Source organism: Somniosus microcephalus, chromosome 5, assembly GCF_052327205.1.
Source record: "Somniosus microcephalus isolate GS21.2 chromosome 5, FLI_Smic_1.0, whole genome shotgun sequence".
In the NCBI taxonomy this organism is placed as follows: Eukaryota; Metazoa; Chordata; class Chondrichthyes; order Squaliformes; family Somniosidae; genus Somniosus; species Somniosus microcephalus.
The window spans coordinates 204,251,864-204,272,457 of record NC_140991.1 but is presented as its reverse complement, the minus strand read 5'-3'; the positions used below and the strand labels follow the sequence as shown (position 1 = coordinate 204,272,457).

Here is a 20,594-nt window from a genome sequence, read left to right as displayed (position 1 = left end):
AGGCTTCCATCTGTTTGACAAATATCCATTACAGCCTTAACAAAAAAAATTAAAGGGCGCAAATGGAGAAACCATTGGCTGCATAATAAGAAGTTTCAAAATATCAGCATCTGCATACATTTCAAAGCTAAAAACTAAGGCTAACACAGACAGCAAAGCTACCACAGAAAACCTGCGTTGAAAGGAATTGCCCTGTGTTCATTTGGTTTTGAAGTCCAGCCTGAAACTGCTTAAATTACAAAAGTCTGTTTATAATTACCAGTTAAAGCTTTCATAACATAGTAACCAGAGAGGTGCTACAGGGCTGAAAAGATCAATTGAGCCAGGTTCCTGAACCTTACTCAAATCAGGAGTTCAGAGTTTTATTAGACCTATATAGACCACATTGTCAACAATACCTGCTATATGTAAACTATAAACTTCTAGATGTTAAACTGATATAAACTTCCAGATGTTAAACTGATACTAAGGGGGAGAAATTCAGTATCGCCACGTTTGGGGCGTAATACTCGAACGGGCGCGAAATTTAGCACCCGGCGCAAATTATTGCCACCTACTGCTAAATTGACCTGCTTCGCCCCAGGAGGTGCTTGGAGCACTAAAACAGGCGCTGCACGACTGTCTTAAGGCGCTACCACCGAGGATGGGCGCAGCGCAGGTGCGGCCAGTTAGCGATTGCACACAGACACGCTGGCGCCGGACAGCTCTTAAAGGGGAGGTTCGATCTTGGATTGCAGCCACACCCTGCGCATCGGAGCCCTGATTCTCGGCCTGGACAGACCTGCTGCCACATTCTAACGCCTAGGACCATGGAGAGGGCCAGGGAGCGAGCGCAGCAGTTCAGTGAGGGGGCTTTGCAGGTTCTGGTTGGCGCGGTGGAGCACAGGCGATCTATCCTGTTTCCGGACAGTGGCAGGAGGCCGCTGCCCAATGACTATTGCAAAGCTTGGAGGGAGGTGGCTCACAGAGTGACCTCCAGCAGCATGGTGCCTAGGACCCCTGTGCAATGCAGGAAGAAGTTCAACGACCTCACTCGAGTCATCAGGGTGAGTGCCCTTTTCAGTCAATAAGCTGGCCACCAAACTCCAAACTCTTGGCCTGAACACTTCCCTCTGCAACTGGACCCTGGACTTCCTAACAAACAGACCCCAGTCTGTCAAATTAGGCAACCACACCTCCCCCCCCCCTGACCCTGAACACGGGGGCCCCACAAGGATGTGTGCTGAGCCCCCTCCTCTACTCCCTCTTCACCCACGACTGTGTGGCTGTTAATGGTTCCAACACCATCATCAAGTTTGCAGATGACACCACAGTAGTAGGCCAGATCACCAACAATGATGAGTCAGCCTACAGGGAGGAGGTCCAGCATCTCGTGAAGTGGTGCGCCGACAACAACCTGGCCCTTAACACCAAGAAAACAAAGGAAATAATCGTGGACTTCAGGAAGTCCAAAGGCGGAAGTCACACCCCCATCCACATCAATGGGGCGGAGGTGGAAAGGGTGGCCAGCTTTAAGTTCCTCGGAGTCCACATCACGGAAGACCTCTCCTGGTCCTTCAACACCTCCTCTCTGGCGAAGAAGGCCCAGCAGCACCTATATTTCTTGAGGAGGCTGAAGGGATGTAATCTGTCACCCCCGATCCTCTCTAACTTCTACCGCTGCACTATAGAGAGCATCCTGACAAACTGTATCACGGTATGGTATGGCAGCTGTAGCTATGACCGGAAAGCCCTGCAGCGGGTAGTCAAAACTGCCCAACGCATTACCGGCACCCGGCTACCGACCATAGAACATATATATCAGAAACGCTGCCTACGGAGGGCACGGACCATCATCAAAGACCCTACCCACCCCAGCCACAGTCTGTTCGCCCTCCTACCATCTGGAAGATGCTACAGATGCATTCGCACCCGTACGACCAGATTTAGGAACAGCTTCTTTCCCAGGGCTGTCATCCTACTGAACTCCACAAATAAACACTAAAGCCTGCACATCTGCCGATGCACTTTATTATGGTCATATTTATGCTAATATATATGTACAAATGTATGTTGAAATGTTTAAGTGTCCTAATCCAAATTGTACACTCTCAGGAGCCGCAAGCCTACATTTCGTTGTACTGCACTTGTGCACTAACAATGACAATAAAAGTTGATTTGATTTGATTGATTTGAGTATCCTCTTCATCCCTGCATGTGCACCTCACTTTATGGCCAAAGGGTCCTGAAAGCCCCAATGCCCAGCCCTCATCCAACACCTATGGGGCTTTCATGAAGCTCACATGCACATTCAGCACGTTACACACTGTAAGGGCTAATCGACCATGGGAGGCAGTGCAGCCAAGATCAGGGCTTCACACTGTAAGGGTTATTTGACCATGGGAGGCAGTGCAGCCAAGATCAGGGCTTCACACTGTAAGGGTTATTTGACCATGGGAGGCAGTGCAGCCAAGATCAGGGCTTCACACTGTAAGGGTTATTTGACCATGGGAGGCAGTGCAGCCAAGATCAGGGCTTCACACTGTACTCAGAGCCCATCCTTTCTCTTGCAGGGCAAGCTGGCCCATAACAGGAGTCAGCAGCAACGGACCGGGGGAGGCCGGCCTCACCTTCAAGCCCTCACCGATCTGGAGCCGCGAGTGCAGCGGATTATGGCAGGCCAGATGATTGGCCCCGTCGCCACTGGAGATGCAGACCCCGTTCTGGACAGCAATGGTAAGGTCATCACCTTTTTGACCTCTCTCCTTCCACTTGTGCCTCACACTAGCATCCTTTGCCACTATCGAGCCAATACAGTGCATTGCAGCACTCATGCCTCCCTCGCTGCTGCCCTGTCCTCACGCTAAAGCAACTCTTGTACCTCCCTGCTTTCAGATGCTGATTCGCCAGGTGAGGAGGCGGGCCCTCAAGCTGCCACTGTGTGTAACTCTGAAGGCGAGGAGGAAGAGGAAGCCAGACCATCAGTGCCACCCTCAGCCGAGGCAGCCCATAGCCATAATGGAGACACGTCTTGCCTGGAGGGGAGCAGGGGGGAATGGTCTGAGGAGGGTGAAGCTCCGGGGCCCAGCGGGCTGCAGCAACGCCGGGCGGGGGGGGGGGGGCGCGTAGGGAAGCCCAGCGGCCTTCTCCCCGGAGGGAGAGTCTGGCCTCGAGCCCTGCTACAGTGAGCGCAGAAGAGGTGCGGCTCCTCGCTGAAATGAGCGCCCAGGCGGAGCACAGGCACACTGAGCTCATGGCTGCAGTGGCAAGGATGCCCGAATCCATTGAGTCACTGGCAAGGAGTGTCCAGGACTTCGGTGCAGCACAGGCAAGGAGTCGCCAGGACTTCGGCGCAGCACAGGCAGCTTCCACGCAAGTGCTTAGTGTTGCAATGCAGTCAGTGGCAGGTCTGATGCAGACACAGATTGAGACCACACGAGCACTGACTGCTGCCACCCTCGCAGGATCGGGCACGAATCGCCGGAACCCTCACCGCACTGCAGCAGGCCAGCAGTCAATGCTTCAGCAGATTGTTCTGCATGCTGCAGTGCTGCCCCATGGGAGTGCCAGTGTGTCGTCTGACCAGGGAGTGGCTGTCCTCTGTCAGGATGGCAGCATTCTTACTGCCAACACTGTCACTTCTCCACTGCAGTTGCCACCACCTGTAGGACAGACTGCTGCTGCCCATGCAAAGTTGGAGCAGTCAGCAGCCGGGCCCTCCAGGCCCAGAGCTGGTCCGGGCCGTACCTCAAGGGCATCTGCAGTCTCAGTTTCTGACACTCAGCAGCCTTCCCCCAGCCTTGCTGCAGCCACTGGGGTCACATTGCAGGGGAGCTGCAGGGTGGGAAGGGGCCAATCTCGCAAGCGAAGCAGATCACCCTCGAAGGGCAAAAAGTAGGAGGTGTGGCAAAATGCTGTTAATTTTTTTATTGAAGGCCGAGGATCGTGGTCATTTTTTGTTTACTCTTTTGTTCATTGTCTCCAGGTTGTGAGAGCCAGTTATGTGTCTGACTGCTTTTTTTGGGGGTTCTCTCTATTACTTTGTCATGCGGGAAGGGCACACAGTTTGTTAAATAAAGAAGTGTCTTTATTCAGAATGTGCATGTTTGCTCTTTGAACTATTTGTTGCCTTGACCGGCTTAGGGGTTGCGGAATGGTTCCATTCATGTTCTTTCAATGGCACAAGCCATTCCCTCAGAGGGGGCCTAGAACCGACTTGCAATAAGCCGCTGACGGACGGCCCTTGCACTTTGTGCCTCCCTCCCGTCTTGGTGTTCCTCCTCATCCTCCTCCTCCTCTGCTGGTGCTCCAATGTCTGGTGGCAGTGGCTGAGTCCTGAGGATTGCCAGGTTATGCAGCATGCAGTACACTACAACGAAGTGGGAGACTCGCTTAGGTGAGTACTGAAGGGCTCCCCTGGAATGGTCCAGACAGCGGAACCGTTGCTTGAGCACGCCGATTGTGTGCTCAATGATGTTCCTGGTCGCTTGATGGCTCTCATTGTATCGTTCTTCAGCAGGGGTGCTGGGCGCACGGAGCGGGGTCATCAGCCAAGTGCACAGAGGATAGCCATTGTCCCCAAGAAGCCAGCCTCCTGGGTGAGCCGGGGCTTCGAAAAGGTCTGCCACAGAAGTCTGGCGCAGGATGAAGGCGTCGTGGCTGCTGCCTGGAAAGCGGGCATTGACAGCGAGTATCAGCTGTCTGTGGTCACACACCAACTGGACGTTCAACGAATGGAACCCCTTCCGGTTGCGGTAATCCTTGGCATTCTCTTGCGGCGCCCGCAAAGCCACATGCGTACAGTCAATGGCACCCTGGATCATGGGGAAGCCCGCTATTCTTGCAAATCCCATTGCGCTCTCTTGCTGCTTGTCTAGGGTTATGGGGAAGGAAATGTACTGACGTCTCCTTTTAAAGAGGGCATTCGTGACTTGATGGATGCAGCAATGCACCGCGAACTGGGAGATATTGGCAATGTCCCCAGTAGCGGATTGGAAGGAGCCGGTGGCATAGAAGTTGAGAGCCACTGTCACCTTCACTGCCACCGACAGAGACGTCCTGCTCCTCAGCTGAGGCTGCAGATCTGGCTGAAGCAGGTGGCAGAGCTCAGTGACCACCTCCCCGCTGAATCAAAGCCTCCGAAAACACTGCTCCTCAGACATGTTGAGGTATGAGAACTGTTGGCGGAAAACCCTTGGACGGTAAGGTCTCGTGTGCCGCCACCTGTTGGCCCTCCTCCGTCTGGCCATGATTGGCACTCTCTCTCGGCGTCTCTGTGCCTTCTCAATGTAATGGAGAAGCCCAACGTTTCCACCCATTGCAACCCCCATAATATGTGGCCACTCAAGGTTATGCCAGTGAAAAAGCAAATCAACTACAAAGTTCTGGTCAGAAGCCAGAAGTACCTGTGCGAGCGCTGACTCAATGCAGAAAGCTCTCTCCCTTTGTCTCTCTGCAAATCTCTCTCTCTCTCACAGAAGGAGTGGTCCAAAAATGGCTACCACAAAGAAGCCAGGAAGAGCCCCCTTTAAATAGCGCCCCCCCAGCCCCACAGCGACTGGGAACCATTCGAGTCAACCAGTCGCTGGGAGCGCCAGGCGGAAAGGAGGGGGGCGCCACTGAATTTCCGGTTCGGGGCGCCCCAAGGGTGTTGCACCATGAAATGACGTCAGGAGATGCGCGCGCAGCTGAGCAGGCGTTGCGGTTTTGCGCCGCCGCTAAATGTCCGCTCAATTTCGCGAGAGGCGCAGGTCTCGCCGCGCCTGGGCTCTAGCCGCCTCGCGCCCCACTTATCGCCCTCTTAAGGCGCTAACAGGTGGCGCACACAACTGAATTTCTCCCCCTAAGTACTTAGACATACTGTGGCCTTCTAATATTGAAGGTTGTTTTTTTCTCATACTGAGTTGCAGTAGGAGTACAGGTGTGCACTCCACACTATTACATAAATCTAACATTTTCTTTCAGTGCATAATTCACTTATACATGAAATAGTATAACTTTGGACAATGGTGTAAAACAGTCAATTTTGAATTGTTCAACTATTATTGAACTTGCTTTCAAGTTTATGCGAGAAAGAATGGATCAATAGAGCATCTAAACAGGTATATGTTGGTTTCCCTTTGAATGCAAGGACTTGTTCATCTGCAATGCTTTCTTGACGTGAACGGGTGCCCATTGTTAATATCAATTACGTGTACATTAATTAACTCAATTATTTGAGTTATCCTGCCTGCTTATGGTGGGCTTGATGTGTGCTCGCATTTTGTAAGGCTTTGTAGTTGCCTCTCCAAAAATGGAAGAATTGCCAGACAGTTTACATGATATGGTAATCACTTTCTCATTATTAGTTCCCTAGCAGGAGGGTGAGTCCGGGATAGAAACATGCGATACCCGCAGTTACAGCACAACATTCTCCATCAGTATCTGTAGCAGGAAAGACAATAGTTTTTGCAGGGTTGAAATTGCATACCCCCAGGGGAACACCACCCACTCGATGATAATTTACAGTACTATGGGGTATAATATTTGGTGCTAGGTGCTACTTGGTCTTGCAAACTTCAAGGAAATGGCCACTGACACAGCCCGGCGATTTTTCATTTCTCTTGGCCACGACCCAATAATTTACCAAGAAATGTGCTCGACTTTGTTGCCATTGCAGAACTAGAAGGTTAAATGCACCCCCAAACAAATAGCTGTTTTAAAGCTTGGTAATTCTCGCCTCTTCCTGAATATTGATCCCACTGCTGAAATGTCTATTCTGGCAAAAATAGTAGCAGTATAGTAGAAATATGGGGAAAATCATGAAATATTCATGTTTGGAGAATGCCCATTTGGACCGTCAAGCAATGGATGTAAAGTGGATCTGTAACTTTGCATTCTGACAGATCTTTAAAATGAGAATTTTCTGATGCATGGAGGGCAACAAAAGGTTTTGAAGAATGTTTTCATGAATCAAGAACAAATGAGTCAGAAAATCTAGCAGTTTTTAATTGTGTCAATGGTACAATATTAAAAGTTGTTGCCGACATTACTCAAGTATCTGTATAGCCACATGGCCTCCAAATATGTGTGACCTTCCTGCAACTGATGAAGTAAGATAAAAATATATATATATCACACATAGATACACACACTGGACGGAGTGGTGTTAAGAAAACAATGTTCCCCATCCCACCGCTCAAATTCTAAAGGGGCAATTTTAACCCAAGCTACCTGGTGAGAATGGGCCAGATAGGCGGTTAAAATTGCTGCAAAGTATTTTACCATTCTGATACTACTGCATTTCCAACAGCCGCCATTTTAACCGTGGAGTTTTATTTAGGCGGCTGAAGTGCAAGCCAGAAGCAGGCGGGGGCCTCGTGAATACATGCAAATCAAGGTCCTATGATGCAGTTAGGACCCAGCCACCATTTGAACGTGAAATCGCAGAAGTCCCACCTAGCATCCCACCCACCAGTAAAACCTAGCAGGTATTGTTTCTTGGGAGGAGTTGCTAGGATTTGAGGAGACAATGGTGTTACAGTGTGGTGTAAAGAGAGCAAAGGAAGAGGTGAGTGTGTTGGAATGAGAAAGAGGGGTGCTGCAGTGTGCCCTTGTGACTGTATGTGATGGAGGGGGGAAGATTGTTGAGCGTGGTGGGAGAGGGGGTAAAGGAGTGTTGGCAGGTGTTATTCAGAAAGGAACCTTGCTTTAAGAGATACATTCCCGCTTTAGATAGACCTCCAGAAGCCCGCCGGAAATGATGTGGAGAAAATGGGGAGGCTGCCGGTTTCCCAGTACGATCTGGTGAGCAGCCCGTTAATCATATGACATTCCTGAGAGTTAAAATGGCCTGGTCCTTACACTGGCATGTCATGAGGGCTAGCTGCTTGCCCTGCCCCCATTCACTCAACTCCAGCCCGGAGCTAAAATTGGGACTTAATTTTATAAAATCAGATTGAGAGTGAGACACCCACCCCAGGGGTACACATCAGAAAATGCCATACTTAGCAGCTGCTTGGTAAAGCACTTCAGATGAAAAGTAAAGCACTGATTCAAAAAGTTTGTCGAAATGAGAGGGTGATCAGCCTGTGCTGTACTGTATCTCTAAACTACAAATTACACAAATTTTCATATCAGCAAAGTCTGACTAGAAGTCTCAGGTAGTAATATCGTAATAATAAACTGAATGGGTAATTGTGGTGATTATTTCCTATGTTTAATAAGAAGTAGTGTGATTGGTGAATGGGGTGGTTGTTCTCTGTATTAGTAAGAAGTATTGTAATTGGTTGTTTGTTTCTACCTTGAGATATATGTTGTAAACTCATTGGTAGTGGATGTCAGGTGATTTGTGGTGGCCATCTTAAATTCAGTTCTCTCTAGTCATTGTTGGAGACTGGTGTTGAAAGATGTGCTACTGGGTTTTTAAGTTAATAAAGCCTAGATTAGAAAGGCAAATCTATTCTTTATTTCAGTAATGTACTATATTTTTTTATTCATTCGTGGGTTGTGGGCATCACTGGCAAGGTCAGCATTTATTGCCCATCCCTAATTGCCCTTGAGAACCGCCTTCTTGAACCGCTGCAGTCCATGTGGTGAAGGTACTCCTACAGTGCTGTTAAGGAAGGGAGTTCCAGGATTTTGACCCAGCGACGATGAAGGAACAGCGATATACTTCTAAGTCAGGATGGTGTGTGACTTGGAGGGGAACTTGGAGGTGGTGGTCTTCCCATGCGCCTGCTGCCCTTGTCCTTCTAAGTGGAAGAGGTCGCGGATTTGGGAGGTGCTGCTGAAGAAGCCTTGGCGAGTTGCTGCAGTGCATCTTGTAGATGATACACACTGCAGCCACGATACGCCGGTGGTGGAGGGAGTGAATGTTTAAGGTGGTGGATGGGGTGCCAAACAAGCGGGCTGCTTTGTTCTGGATGGTGTCAAGCTTCTTGAGTGTTGTTGAAGCTGCACTCATCCAGGCAAGTGGAGAGTATTCTATCACTCTCTTTACTTGTGCCTTTTAGATGGTGGAAAGGCTTTGGCGAGTCAGGAGATGAGACACTCGCCACAGAATACCCAGCAGTATTTATGTGGCTGGTCCAGTTAAGTTTCTGGTTAATGGTGACCCCCAGGATGTTGATAGTGGGGGATTCGGCAATGGTAATGCCATTGAATGTCAAGGGGAGGTGGTTAAACTCTTGCTTGTTGGAGATAGTCATTGCCTGGCACTTCTGTAGCACGAATGTTACCTGCCACTTATCAGCCCAAGCCTGAACGTCGTCCAGGTCTTGTTGCATGTGGGCATGGACTGCTTCATTATCTGAGGAGTTGTGAATGGCGCTGAACACTGTGCAGTCATCAGCGAACATCCCCATTTCTGACCTTATGTTGGAGGGAAGGTCATTGATAAAGCATAGAGGAGTTTGGACGTTGGCTGAAAGGTATGATTCTGTGAGTATGATTATGTCTGGCTGTTGCTTGACTAGTCTGTGGGACAGCTCTCCCAATTTTGGCAAATGTCCCCAGATGTTGGTGAGAAGGACTTTGCAGGGTTGACTGGGCCTGGTGTGCCTTTGCCGTGTCCAAATCCGGTGCCAAGGTCGATGCCTGGTGGCCTGTCCGGCTTTATTCTTATTGTTTTTCCGAGCGGTTTGATACAACTGAATGGCTTGCTCAGCCATTTCAGAGGGCAGTTAAGAATCAACCACATTGCTGTGGGTCTGGGGTCACATATAGGCCAGACCGGGTAAGGGCAGCAGATTGCCTTCCCTGAAGGACATTAGTGAACCAGATGGGTTTTTGCAAAAATCATGGTCATTACTGATACTAGCTTTTTATTCCAGATTTATTTAATTAACTGAATATAATTTCCACAGCTGCCATGGTGGGATTTGATCTCATGTCTCCGGATCATTAGTTCTGGCCTCCTTGTGTATATAGTGTGTAGACTGGTATGTTTCAGTCTCTTTCGTCATACGAATTGGGAATAATGCTGATTAAATAAACAGGATCCAAACAGAAGCTCTGCACTAAATGTGTTTGACTTTACCTGTGTAGAGGTTTAGTAATAAATGACACTTCTCAAAGGCACACAACAGAACGAGCAAAGTGGGCCGGCTGCCTGCCTGCTCAGGCAGGGATAGAAAACAATAAAGAGGAAGCGGCAATATCTAACCATACATAAATATATAGCACAGCGTTATTTTCCAATGTGGACTGAAGATTAAGGGGGTGAAACTGATCTTCGATGGTGGCGCAAGACAGGCGATACGAATCGGCAGCCCGTTTGACTTCAATGGAAATGAAAATCGGGCAAAGTGTAAAACGGGCTGCTGATTCATTATCACCCATTTTGCGCTACTGCCAATTTCATCCCCTAAATTCCCATAACATCACAAATTTAACATTGGAGTGCGGATGTAAGCAAGCATAAATCAGACAAGAGACAAACGCAACAAGTCAGATATAATCTTTAGAGTTAAAGAATGACACTGCTATTATTTATATATCTATTGCGTAAATGTAAGTCGGTGGGAATTATTACAATGAAAATAAACTCCTCTTAATGTTAAGGTAACAATAAACCATTCATGCTTCAGTCTTGCCGTTCAAGTCATCTGAACCCTTGATTTTTTTCACACTCCCATCCACAATTCTCTATTAACTCCACCTCCCTGATGTATCAATAACAAATAAGGAAAAAAATCATACCTGGCACACCTGGTGGCATTTTCAGATATTTTCCATTAAAATGTTGAATTACTACTTCACATTTCTCAGTGGACTCCATTCTAGATATACAAAAAAAAGGGGGTTTAATGATACCTCTGTAATGCAGTGACTAACAACACGGACACAAACACATTGTACTTTCTTGAGATTATATTTTCTAACCTGAAGTGTGTGTGACATTTCACAACAGCTCTTTTTTATGGCAGAGACACGTTGAGCAGATTGCTTCAGAGGAGCGATGCGCCTCTGTAATTATGGTTAATTTAGAAGTATACATTAACTGCAACGACAGCAAAATACTGCAGATGCTGGAAATCCAAAATAACAACAGAAAATGCTGGAAAAACTCAGCAGGCCAGGCAACATCCGTGGAGAGAGAAATAGAGTCAACGTTTCAGGTCAAAACCCTTCGTCAGGACTGAAAAAACACAGAAAATGAAACAGATTAAAAGGCCAGTTTGGGGGCTGGGAAATGGGGATGAAAGAACAAAAGAGAAGTGAAGAGACATTAAGAGGTATTCAAAACAAGACGAGATGGTGATAGGACTAGTAAAGAGACAAAAGACGGCTCTAGATTAGGTGTGAAATGCGCTGGCAGAATGAGAGACCGCTGCCATGTGGGAGAGAAAAAAAGGGGGAAGGGCACAAAACAAGGGTGTGGATAAAAAAATATATATAAAAATGTAATAGGGGCCGAGGTTATGATCTGAAATTGTTGGACTTGATATTGAGTCCAGAAGGCTGTAAAGTGCCTAATCGGAAGATGAGGTGCCGTTCCTCGAGCTTACGCTGGGTTTCTGTGGAACAATGCAAGAGCCCGAGGATGGTGAGGTCTGAGTGGGAATGGGGCGGTGAATTAAAATGACAGGTGACCGGAAGCTCGGGGTCACCTCAGTCGGACTGAACGGAAGTGTTCCGCAAAGCGGTCACCCAATCTGCATTTGGTCTCCCCAATGTAGAGGAGACCATATCTTTTGTCTCTTTACTAGTCCTATCAGCATCTCGTCTTGTTTTGAATACCTCTTAATGTCTCTTTACTTCCCTTTTGTTCTTTCACCCCCATTTCCCAGCCCCCAAACTAGCCTTTTAATCTGTTTCATTTCCTGTTTTTTCAGTCCTGACGAAGGATTTCGACCTGAAACGTTGACTCTATTTCTCTCTCCATGGATGTTGCCTGGCCTGCTGAGTTTTTCCAGCATTTTCTGTATATTAACCGCAAGTCTGTCCTACAGTCACACTGTCATCAGTCAATAGGATAAATAATATTGGCAGTGGGGAGGTGCCACCAGCAACTGCTCCCCTGGAGTGAACTGCTCTCATTGTTGTATCTAGCAACTCCAGTCTGTTCCAATTCATTGACATGAAAAGTGTATACAATGAATTAGTGTCCATTTGCAAAGTAAAAACAACAGAAAGTGAGTGCAATCATTGACCACTTACCAACAGTATCTAGTCACTGTCAATCTATCTACAGAGCAAATCAAGTATATATCTCGAAGATATTTCATTATAAGTTAAATAGATTATTTAACTCATTTATGTGCCCTCCTTCAAAAGGATACTGGTACATTTGAGAGAGTTCAGAAAAGAATAGCAAGACAAATTATGACAAGGAGACTCACAGAACTGTACTTGATTTCATCGGGGAATAGAAGATTTAATAGTGTCATGATCCAGATCTTTAAACTGTTGAGGCATAGAAAACGTAGAAACAACAACAACAACTTGCATTTATATAGCGCCTTTAACATATTATAATGTCACAAGGTGCTTCACAGTAGCATTATCAAATAAAATTCGACACCGAACCACATAAGGAGATATTAGGACAGGTGATCAAAATCTGGTCAAAATGGTAGGTTTTAAGGAGATTCTTAGAGGTGGAGAGGTTTAGGGAGGGAATTCTAGAGCTTATGGCCTTGGCAGCTGAAGACACGGCCGCCAATGGGGGAACGATGACAATTGGGGATGCGCTCGAGACAGAATTGGAGGAGTGCAGAGATCGTGAAGGGTTGTTGGGCTGAAGGAGATTAGAGAGCTAGAGAGGGGCAAGCTATGGAGGTATTTGAAAACAAGGATGAGAATTTTTAAATCGAGCGTTGCCGGACTGGGAGCCAATGTAAGTCAGGGAGCACAGGGGTGATGGATGAACGAGACTTGGTGCGAGTTAGGACACTGGCAGCAGAGTTTTGGATGCGCTCAATTTTATGGAGCTCAAATTTAGAGTCTCACGAGCTTTTGGCTAACACCACTGAATAATGGCATATGATATTAGTGCTGTTAAGGAAAAGAGGTAAAAATCTATAGATCAACCACAGCATTACAAACCGTTGCAATGCTATTTAAATTAAAAATTGAAAGAACTTGTTCTGTTTCGTTCAGTATTACCATCTTGCATTTGCTGTATAGGAACATATGCTGTTTAACTTGAACTGTGAGTAGATAATTTGAAGATGCTGGTTCAAATTTAATTGGCTTCATGTAAGACTACAGATCAGAAGAAATTGTTATCCTCTCAGTGTATTGAACATGTGGAATAGACAATAAAGCAATTAATATTTTGATTAATGCATAAATAAAATAATTGAATAAATATCCATTTAAGACCAGGATAGGAAAGATAAGTATAGGCACAGATGATCAAATACTGTATAGAACATAATTGTTGGGACCATGGATGAGTCACTTATGAAATGCAACTGGTCAGAACTGGTCAGTGTAAGTGGTCAGATATATTAATATCCTAGAACTTCAATTGATTATCTTTGGAAACTGTTGAGAAACTCTTCCAGGCTTGATCATCTTGGAGGTTTTTAAAGGTAGGTTGGTTGCCTGCCTCAGGAGGTTGAATGGGTTGGATTGACATCATGACAGGTCAAATTATACACTGTGGAGAGAAAGGGCTTGATAGGCCAAAGAGCCTTTTTAGATCCATCAATTCCTTACGTTTTTAATTTACCGTTGCTGTGTAACAGATTAAAATGCAGGAGGGAAGAAGTGTTGTTGGTACAGTTTATAGCTTTGATCTGGTCAGTGTAAATGTTTCACATCCTCATTAATACCTAAAAATTGTAGCTCTCAACTTAAAAACTTTGGCATAGCATTTTTGTTGAGGTTTGGTGATTTCCTGCCGTAACTTCAGCGGAAGGTCAGCCGAAACCCTGGAGAAACTTTGGGCCAGATATTCCGATCCTTACGGGTGTGTACACGCTGTGTACCCACCCGTAGGGACATCGGAGATGCCGGTTTCAGGCATGCACAGCGAATGCGCTGAAAACCGGCATTTCTGATCTGTCAAAAATCCTCTTGACAGATCCTCCTGCTGCCCTGGAGAAGGACCTCTGCGGGCGGATAGTTCCGCTTTCTGGAGACCCTCTGCCCGCAGAAAACCCTTACAATTCTTACGCCTGGTAAAAGCAGGCGTAAGGCCTGCTTTTACCAGGATAAGAGTTGAAAAAAGTTTTTTTAAATGTCTTCTCTGATTTATCATTTAAAAATACTTTAAGAAAAGGTAAGTTTATTTTTAGCCCCGTAAAAAACTATAATTGTTTTTTTCAAAAAATTAAATTTGTTTAAAATACTTAATTTATTGTAATTTCAAGTCATTTTAAAAATGGGATAAAAAAAATTATTTAAAGTTTTACTATGTTTTTTCATTGATCTCCATTCATATATTTGACAGGTCTTCCTGTCAAATGTATGAAGGGAGATTCCCTTCTGTGATTGGCTCCCCATGGCCCACGTGATCCCAGGGACGCTGCGAACTGCCTGCACCTCTGGGATACGTGGGCCCTGCATACTTCAAGTTTGGTGAGGCCCAGGAGCGGAAGTGTGCGCGTCCCAGGAGCCCTCAGGAAAGGGAGCAGATTTTTCCAGATCGCAGGCCTCCACCCGCGGGAGGTCTGCGATCGGAAAATACGGGCCATTGTAAATGACCACTAAACAGAAAAATAAAAGCTATTTGATTAGATAAAAAGACTTTCTCCAACAATTTAAAATCAGTAAGTCTTATTTTTAATGAACATTAGAGTATGGGGATGAATTTCCGTGGGGATGAATTCCTGATCGCCCCCTGTAACATCTGCGGAAGGTTCACAGTAAGAATGCTTTTTATGCTGTTTCTCCGGTTTCTGCAGATCTTGTGCTGAAGTTATGGTGGGCGATCAGGAGAAGCCCTGTGGAAATTCAATCCCTTTCTGAATATGCAATTAGGAATATTAATTAATGTTTTAATAGGATATTATTTACATATGCAAAAGGAACCTTCCCCAATAACTGTAAATCAATAAATTCAAACTTTATAAAACTTTGAAAATGCACCTAAGTCACCCATGATCTAACATTACACTATAAGGAACAGCACAATGTAATACTTAATGACGATTAAGATTTCAGTCCTGAATAAAACCACTGAGGTGTAATCAGCTGTGGACTATGCATATATGAATGCATTCAAAATTTGTTTGAAATTCGTCAGGTGAAGTGGCGAGATGCATAAAGACACAGCTTATATAGTCAGAGAATAATGCCAGATGATTACAGGTAATCTTTCTAACTGCCATTTATCACACCTCGGCAGAGAGATATTCACAGCAAAGGTATGAATGGTGTCCAAACAGGTCAGTCAGGAAAACATTACATCAAAGAACAATGAGGTGGGGTCACAAGGCGTCAAATGTTGCAGATGCTGGGATCTGTATGAAAAACAAAAAACAGACAAAAAAAATTTTTTTTGCTGGAAATCACAGCAGGTCCAGCCGCATCTGTGTAGAGAGAACAAGCCAACGACGACTCGAGTCTGGATGACCCTACGTCAGGTGGGGTTACATGTAGCGTGACATGAACCCAAGATCCTGGTTGAGGCCGTCCTCATGAGTGCGGAACTTGGCTATCAGTTTCTGCTCTACAATTTTGCGTTGTCGTGTGTCTCGAAGGCCGCCTTGGAGAATGCTTACCCGAAGATTGGAGGCTGAATGTCCTTGACTGCTGAAGTGTTCCCCGACTGGGAGGGAACACTCCTGCCTGGCAATTGTTGCGCGGTGTCCGTTCATCCGTTGTCGCCGTGTCTGCATGGTCTCGCCGATGTACCATGCTCCGGGGCATCCTTTCCTGCAACGTATGAGGTAGACAATGTTGGCCGAGTCACATGAGTATGTACCATGTACCTGGTGGGTGGTATCCACACGTGTGAGGATGGTATCTGTGATGATGATCTGGCATGTCTTGCAGAGGTTGAATTGGCAGGGTTGTGTGGTGTCATGGTCGCTGTTCTCCTGAAAGCTGGGTAATTTGCTGCGAACGATGGTCTGTTTGAGGTTAGGTGGCTGTTTGAAGGCGAGTAGTGGAGGCGTGGGGATGGCCTTAGTGAGGTGTTCGTCATCATCGATGACATGTTTGATGCGCTATCAATAACTCAAAAGACTGAGATTAAGCGAGTAATTAACAGGCTTTTATTAACAAGAGAATGAAGGTGTGCCTCGAGTGGTTGACCGGTCCAGAATGTAGAGGGACTGTGGAGCAGTCACCTTTATACCTGGACTCGTGGGAGGAGCCAGCCGAGACATGTACAGGCATGTACACAGTGGAATACAAACAGTGGTTTACCACATTCACCCCTTGTTTAAAATTGAGTCCGGCGGGGTGAAGTGTATTAAAAGTTAGTGTATTGGAGTCTCTCCGGAGGTCTTGTCTGCCGCTGTGATCGACGTGGCGACGGCAGGGGTAGTGAAGCTTCCGGCGTCGAGTCCCGCGTAGGCTGGGGCACTGGTGTGTAGTCCTCGTAGGCGTCGAGCGGGTCGCAGGGCCCAGGCCTGCCATCTGCTGGGGCTGGATATCGGATCGTGGGGGGGGGGGGGTGGTAGTGGGTATTGGGTTACTGCGGCCCCCGAGGGTGCGAGGTCTCGTATGGAGACTGTGTCCTCCCGCCCGTCCGGGTACGCAATATAAGCATACTGGGGGTTGGCGTGGAGGAGGTCGACCCTCTCGACCAGGGGGTCCGTTTTATGGGTCCTCACGTGTCTTCTCAGTAGGAACGGCCCTGGGGACGTCAGCCATGGCGGTAGCGATGTCCCCGATGTGGACTTCCTTGGGAAGACAAACATTTTCTCATGAGGGGTGGCGTTAGTGGCAGTGCAGAGCAGTGACCGAATAGAGTGGAGCGCATCGGGGAGCACATCCTGCCAGCGGGAGGTCGGAAGGCCCCTAGCCTTTAAGGCTAGCAGGGCGGCCTTCCAAACTGTCGCATTCTCTCTTTCCACCTGTCCGTTCCCCCGGGGGTTGTAATTGGTGGTCCTGCTTGTGGCAATACCCCTAGCTAGCAGGTACTGACGGAGTTCGTCGCTCATAAACGATGAGCCCCGGTCGCTATGGATATAGCTGGGGAAACCGAACAGGGTGAAGAGGTCGTTCAGACATTTAATGACCGTGGCACTGGTCATGTCCGGGCAGGGGATGGCGAACGGGAAACGGGAGTACTCATCAATAATGTTGAGGAAGTACACATTGCAGTCGGAGGAGGGGAGAGGCCCTTTAAAATCAACGCTCAGGCGCTCAAAGGGGCGAGTGGCTTTTATCAGGTGAGCCCTGTCTGGTCTATAAAAGTGCGGTTTGCACTCAGCGCAGACTTGGCAGTTCCTGGTCATGGTCCTGACCTCCTCAATGGAGTAAGGCAGGTTGCGGGCCTTGATGAAGTGGAAGAACCTGGTGACCCCCGGGTGGCAGAGGTCATTGTGGAGGGCCCGCAGTCTATCGATCTGCGCGCTGGCGCAGGTGCCACGCGATAGAGCATCCGGGGGTTCATTGAGCTTCCCGGGCCGGTACAAGATCTCGTAATTGTAGGTGGAAAGTTCGATTCTCCACCTCAAGATCTTGTCGTTTTTGATTTTGCCTCTCTGCTTGTTGTTAAACATAAAGGCAACTGAACGCTGATCAGTGAGCAGGGTAAATCGTTTTCCGGCCAGGTAGTGCCTCCAATGACGCACAGCCTCCACAATAGCCTGGGCCTCCTTCTCAACAGCGGAATGTCTGGTCTCCGGGCCCTGGAGGGTTCGTGAAAAGAAGGCCACGGGTCTCCCCGCCTGATTAAGGGTAGCGGTCAGGGCAAAGTCGGACGCGTCGCTTTCCACCTGGAAGGGGATGGATTCGTCCACTGCGTGCATGGTGGCTTTGGCAATGTCTTCCTTGATACGGTGGAAGGCTAAGCGGGCCTCTGCCTTCACGGGAAAGGAGGTGGACTTGATCAGCGGACGGGCCTTGTCCGCATAGTAGGGGACCCACTGGGCGTAATAGGAGAAAAACCCTAGGCACCTCTTCAGGGCCTTGAGGCAGTGGGGCAGTGGGAGTTCCATAAGGGGACGCCTCCGGTCGGGGTCGGGACCGATGACTCCGTGTTCCACAACACAGCCAAGGATGGCGAGGCGGGTTGTGCGGAATATGCACTTCTCCTTGTTATACGTCAGGTTCAGGAGTTGGGCGGTGCGGAGGAATTTTTCGAGGTTTGCGTCATGGTCCTGCAAGTCATGGCCGCAGATGGTCACATTGTCCAGATATGGGAAAGTGGCCTGCAATGCATTTTGATCGACCATCCGGTCCATCTCCCTTTGGAAGATGGAGACCCCGTTGGTGACGCCAAAGGGAACCCTAAGGAAGTGGTAGAGGCGGCCGTTTGCCTCAAAGGCAGTATACTGGCGGTCCTCAGGGCGGATAGGGAGCTGGTGGTACGCTGATTTCAGGTCAATGGTCGAGAAGACGCGGTACTGCACGATCTGGTTGACCATATCAGCTATGCGGGGGAGTGGGTAAGCGTCCAGCAGGGTGTAGCGATTTATTGTCTGGCTGTAGTCGATGACCAGGTGCTGCTTCTCGCCGGTCTTAACGACCACAACCTGGGCTCGCCAGGGGCTGGTGCTGCCCTCAATAATCCCCTCCTTCAGGAGCCATTCCACTTCGGTTTTAATGAAAACCCTGTCCCCGGCACTGTAGCGCCTGCTCTTTGTGGCGATCGGCTTACAGTCGGGGGTGAGGTTAGCAAACAGTGGGGGGGGGGTGACTCTGAGTGTGGAGAGGTTGCACCTGGTGCGCGGCGGGCAATTTTGAAGCTGCTGGCTGCGGACTGTGAGTGGGGGGAGTGGTCCATCGTACGCTATCGTAACACTTTTAAGGTGGCACTGAAAATCTAACCCCAGTAGAACGGCAGCGCAGAGGTCGGGCAGGACCAGAAGTTTAAAATTATCGTACACAGTCCCGTCTACTACGAGTGTCACCACACAGTAGCCGCCAATGTCCGCCGACTGGGACTCGGAGGCCATAGAAATCCGCTGGTGCGCGGGCAGGACTGGGAGAGAGCAACGCCGCACCGTGTCGGGGTGGATGAAGCTCTCCATGCTCCCAGAGTCAAAAAGGCAGATTGTTTCGTGACCATTTACCTTAATGTCCATAGTGGACCGGGCCAGTTGGTGCGGTCTCGCTTGGTCCAGCGTAACGGAGGCCAGCGTAGGGGTCGGTGTGTCGCTGCGGGTATCAGATGAGGCGGTGTTGGGGGCCTGTTGTGTCCCGGCTGTCGTCCAAGATGGCGGCGTCCATGATCCCCATGTGGCTGGAGGCGTCCAAAATGGCTGCTGTTCCGGTGGTTCGCACATGGCTGGGGAGGCCCAAGATGGCGGCCCGCACGGCCCACACGCGGTGCTGCTGGGGTTGGGGGTGGCTTTGGCTCTGCAGACGCTGGCGTAGTGTCCTTTCTTCCCGCAGCCCGAGCAGGTCGAATTTTTCGCCGGGCAGCGCGCTCTGGGGTGTTTGGCCTGGCCACAGAAGTAGCATTTCTGGCCTTGGGGCACTGCTGTCTGGCCTTGGGACACTGCTGCGGTAGTTGGGCCGTTGCTGGGATGTGGCTGGGGTGGCACGGCACTATGAGACGGTCCTACCGTGTCCCAGGCTGTCGTTCCCCGCGGCGTCCACGGTGCAGAGGAGTAGGCATCCATGCCCCGGTAGGCTGCGTCTAATGATAGTGCGAGTTCAGAGGCCTTGTTGAGATCGAGGTCACTCTGCTCCAGCAGTCGCTGTCGGGTGTAATTGGACCTGTGGCCCGCTACAAAAGCGTCCCGGATAAGTTCCTCTGTGTACACGGCGGCCTTTACATCCTTACAACCACAGGCCCGGCCAAGCACAGACAGTGCCTGAAGGTATTCCTCGGTCGATTCCCCAGGTTGTTGTTTACGACTCCCCAGGAGGTGCCTAGTGTACATCTCGTTCACTGGGCGCGTGTACTGGTCCTTGAGGAGCTTGATAGCATCCGCATACGAGGTCGCGTCCTGGATGACCGAGTACACTCGGTGGTTCACTTTGGAGGTCAGGACATCCAGTTTGTCCTCGTCCGATTTGATTGCAGCGGAGGCGGTCAGGAATTTTTCGAAACACCTAAGCCAGTGAGTAAACTTGTTGGTGAGTCCGCCTCCCGATGATCTAAGTCCAGGCATGCTGGTGTGAGGATCTTCTCCATTATAAAAAATCTTGTTAATAAAATTGATGCGCTATCAATAACTCAAAAGACTGAGATTAAGCGAGTAATTAACAGGCTTTTATTAACAAGAGAATGAAGGTGTGCCTCGAGTGGTCGACCGGTCCAGAATGTAGATGGACTGTGGAGCAGTCACCTTTATACCTGGACTCGTGGGAGGAGCCAGCCGAGACATGTACAGGCATGTACACAGTGGAATACAAACAGTGGTTTACCACAATGTTGAAGGTTGCGAAGAAGATGGCGTAGTTTCTCCGCTCCAGGGAAGTACTGGACGACGAAGGGTACTCTGTTGGCTGTGTCCCGTGTTTGTCTTCTGAGGAGGTCTATGCGATTTTTTTTGCTGTGGCCCGTCGGAACTGTCGATCGACGAGTCGAGCCTCATATCCCGTTCTTACGAGGG

At 48.6% G+C, this 20,594-nt stretch overlaps 1 protein-coding gene across 10 annotated transcripts in view; it reads right to left on the bottom strand.

Moving 5' to 3' along the window:
• Positions 1 to 20,594, bottom strand: part of LOC147117523 (RNA-binding motif, single-stranded-interacting protein 3) — a 2,125,417-nt gene that overhangs the window by 329,131 nt on the left and 1,775,692 nt on the right. For all 10 annotated transcript variants that reach the window (XR_015078466.1, XM_085988580.1, XM_085988577.1 and 7 more), the window contains one exon: positions 10,660 to 10,739. Coding sequence is in view for 9 of the 10 variants with exons in the window: in XM_085988580.1 (XP_085844706.1) it covers positions 10,660 to 10,739 (80 nt within the window). In the remaining variant the exon portion in view is untranslated. The remainder of the gene's footprint in view (positions 1 to 10,659; positions 10,740 to 20,594) is intronic.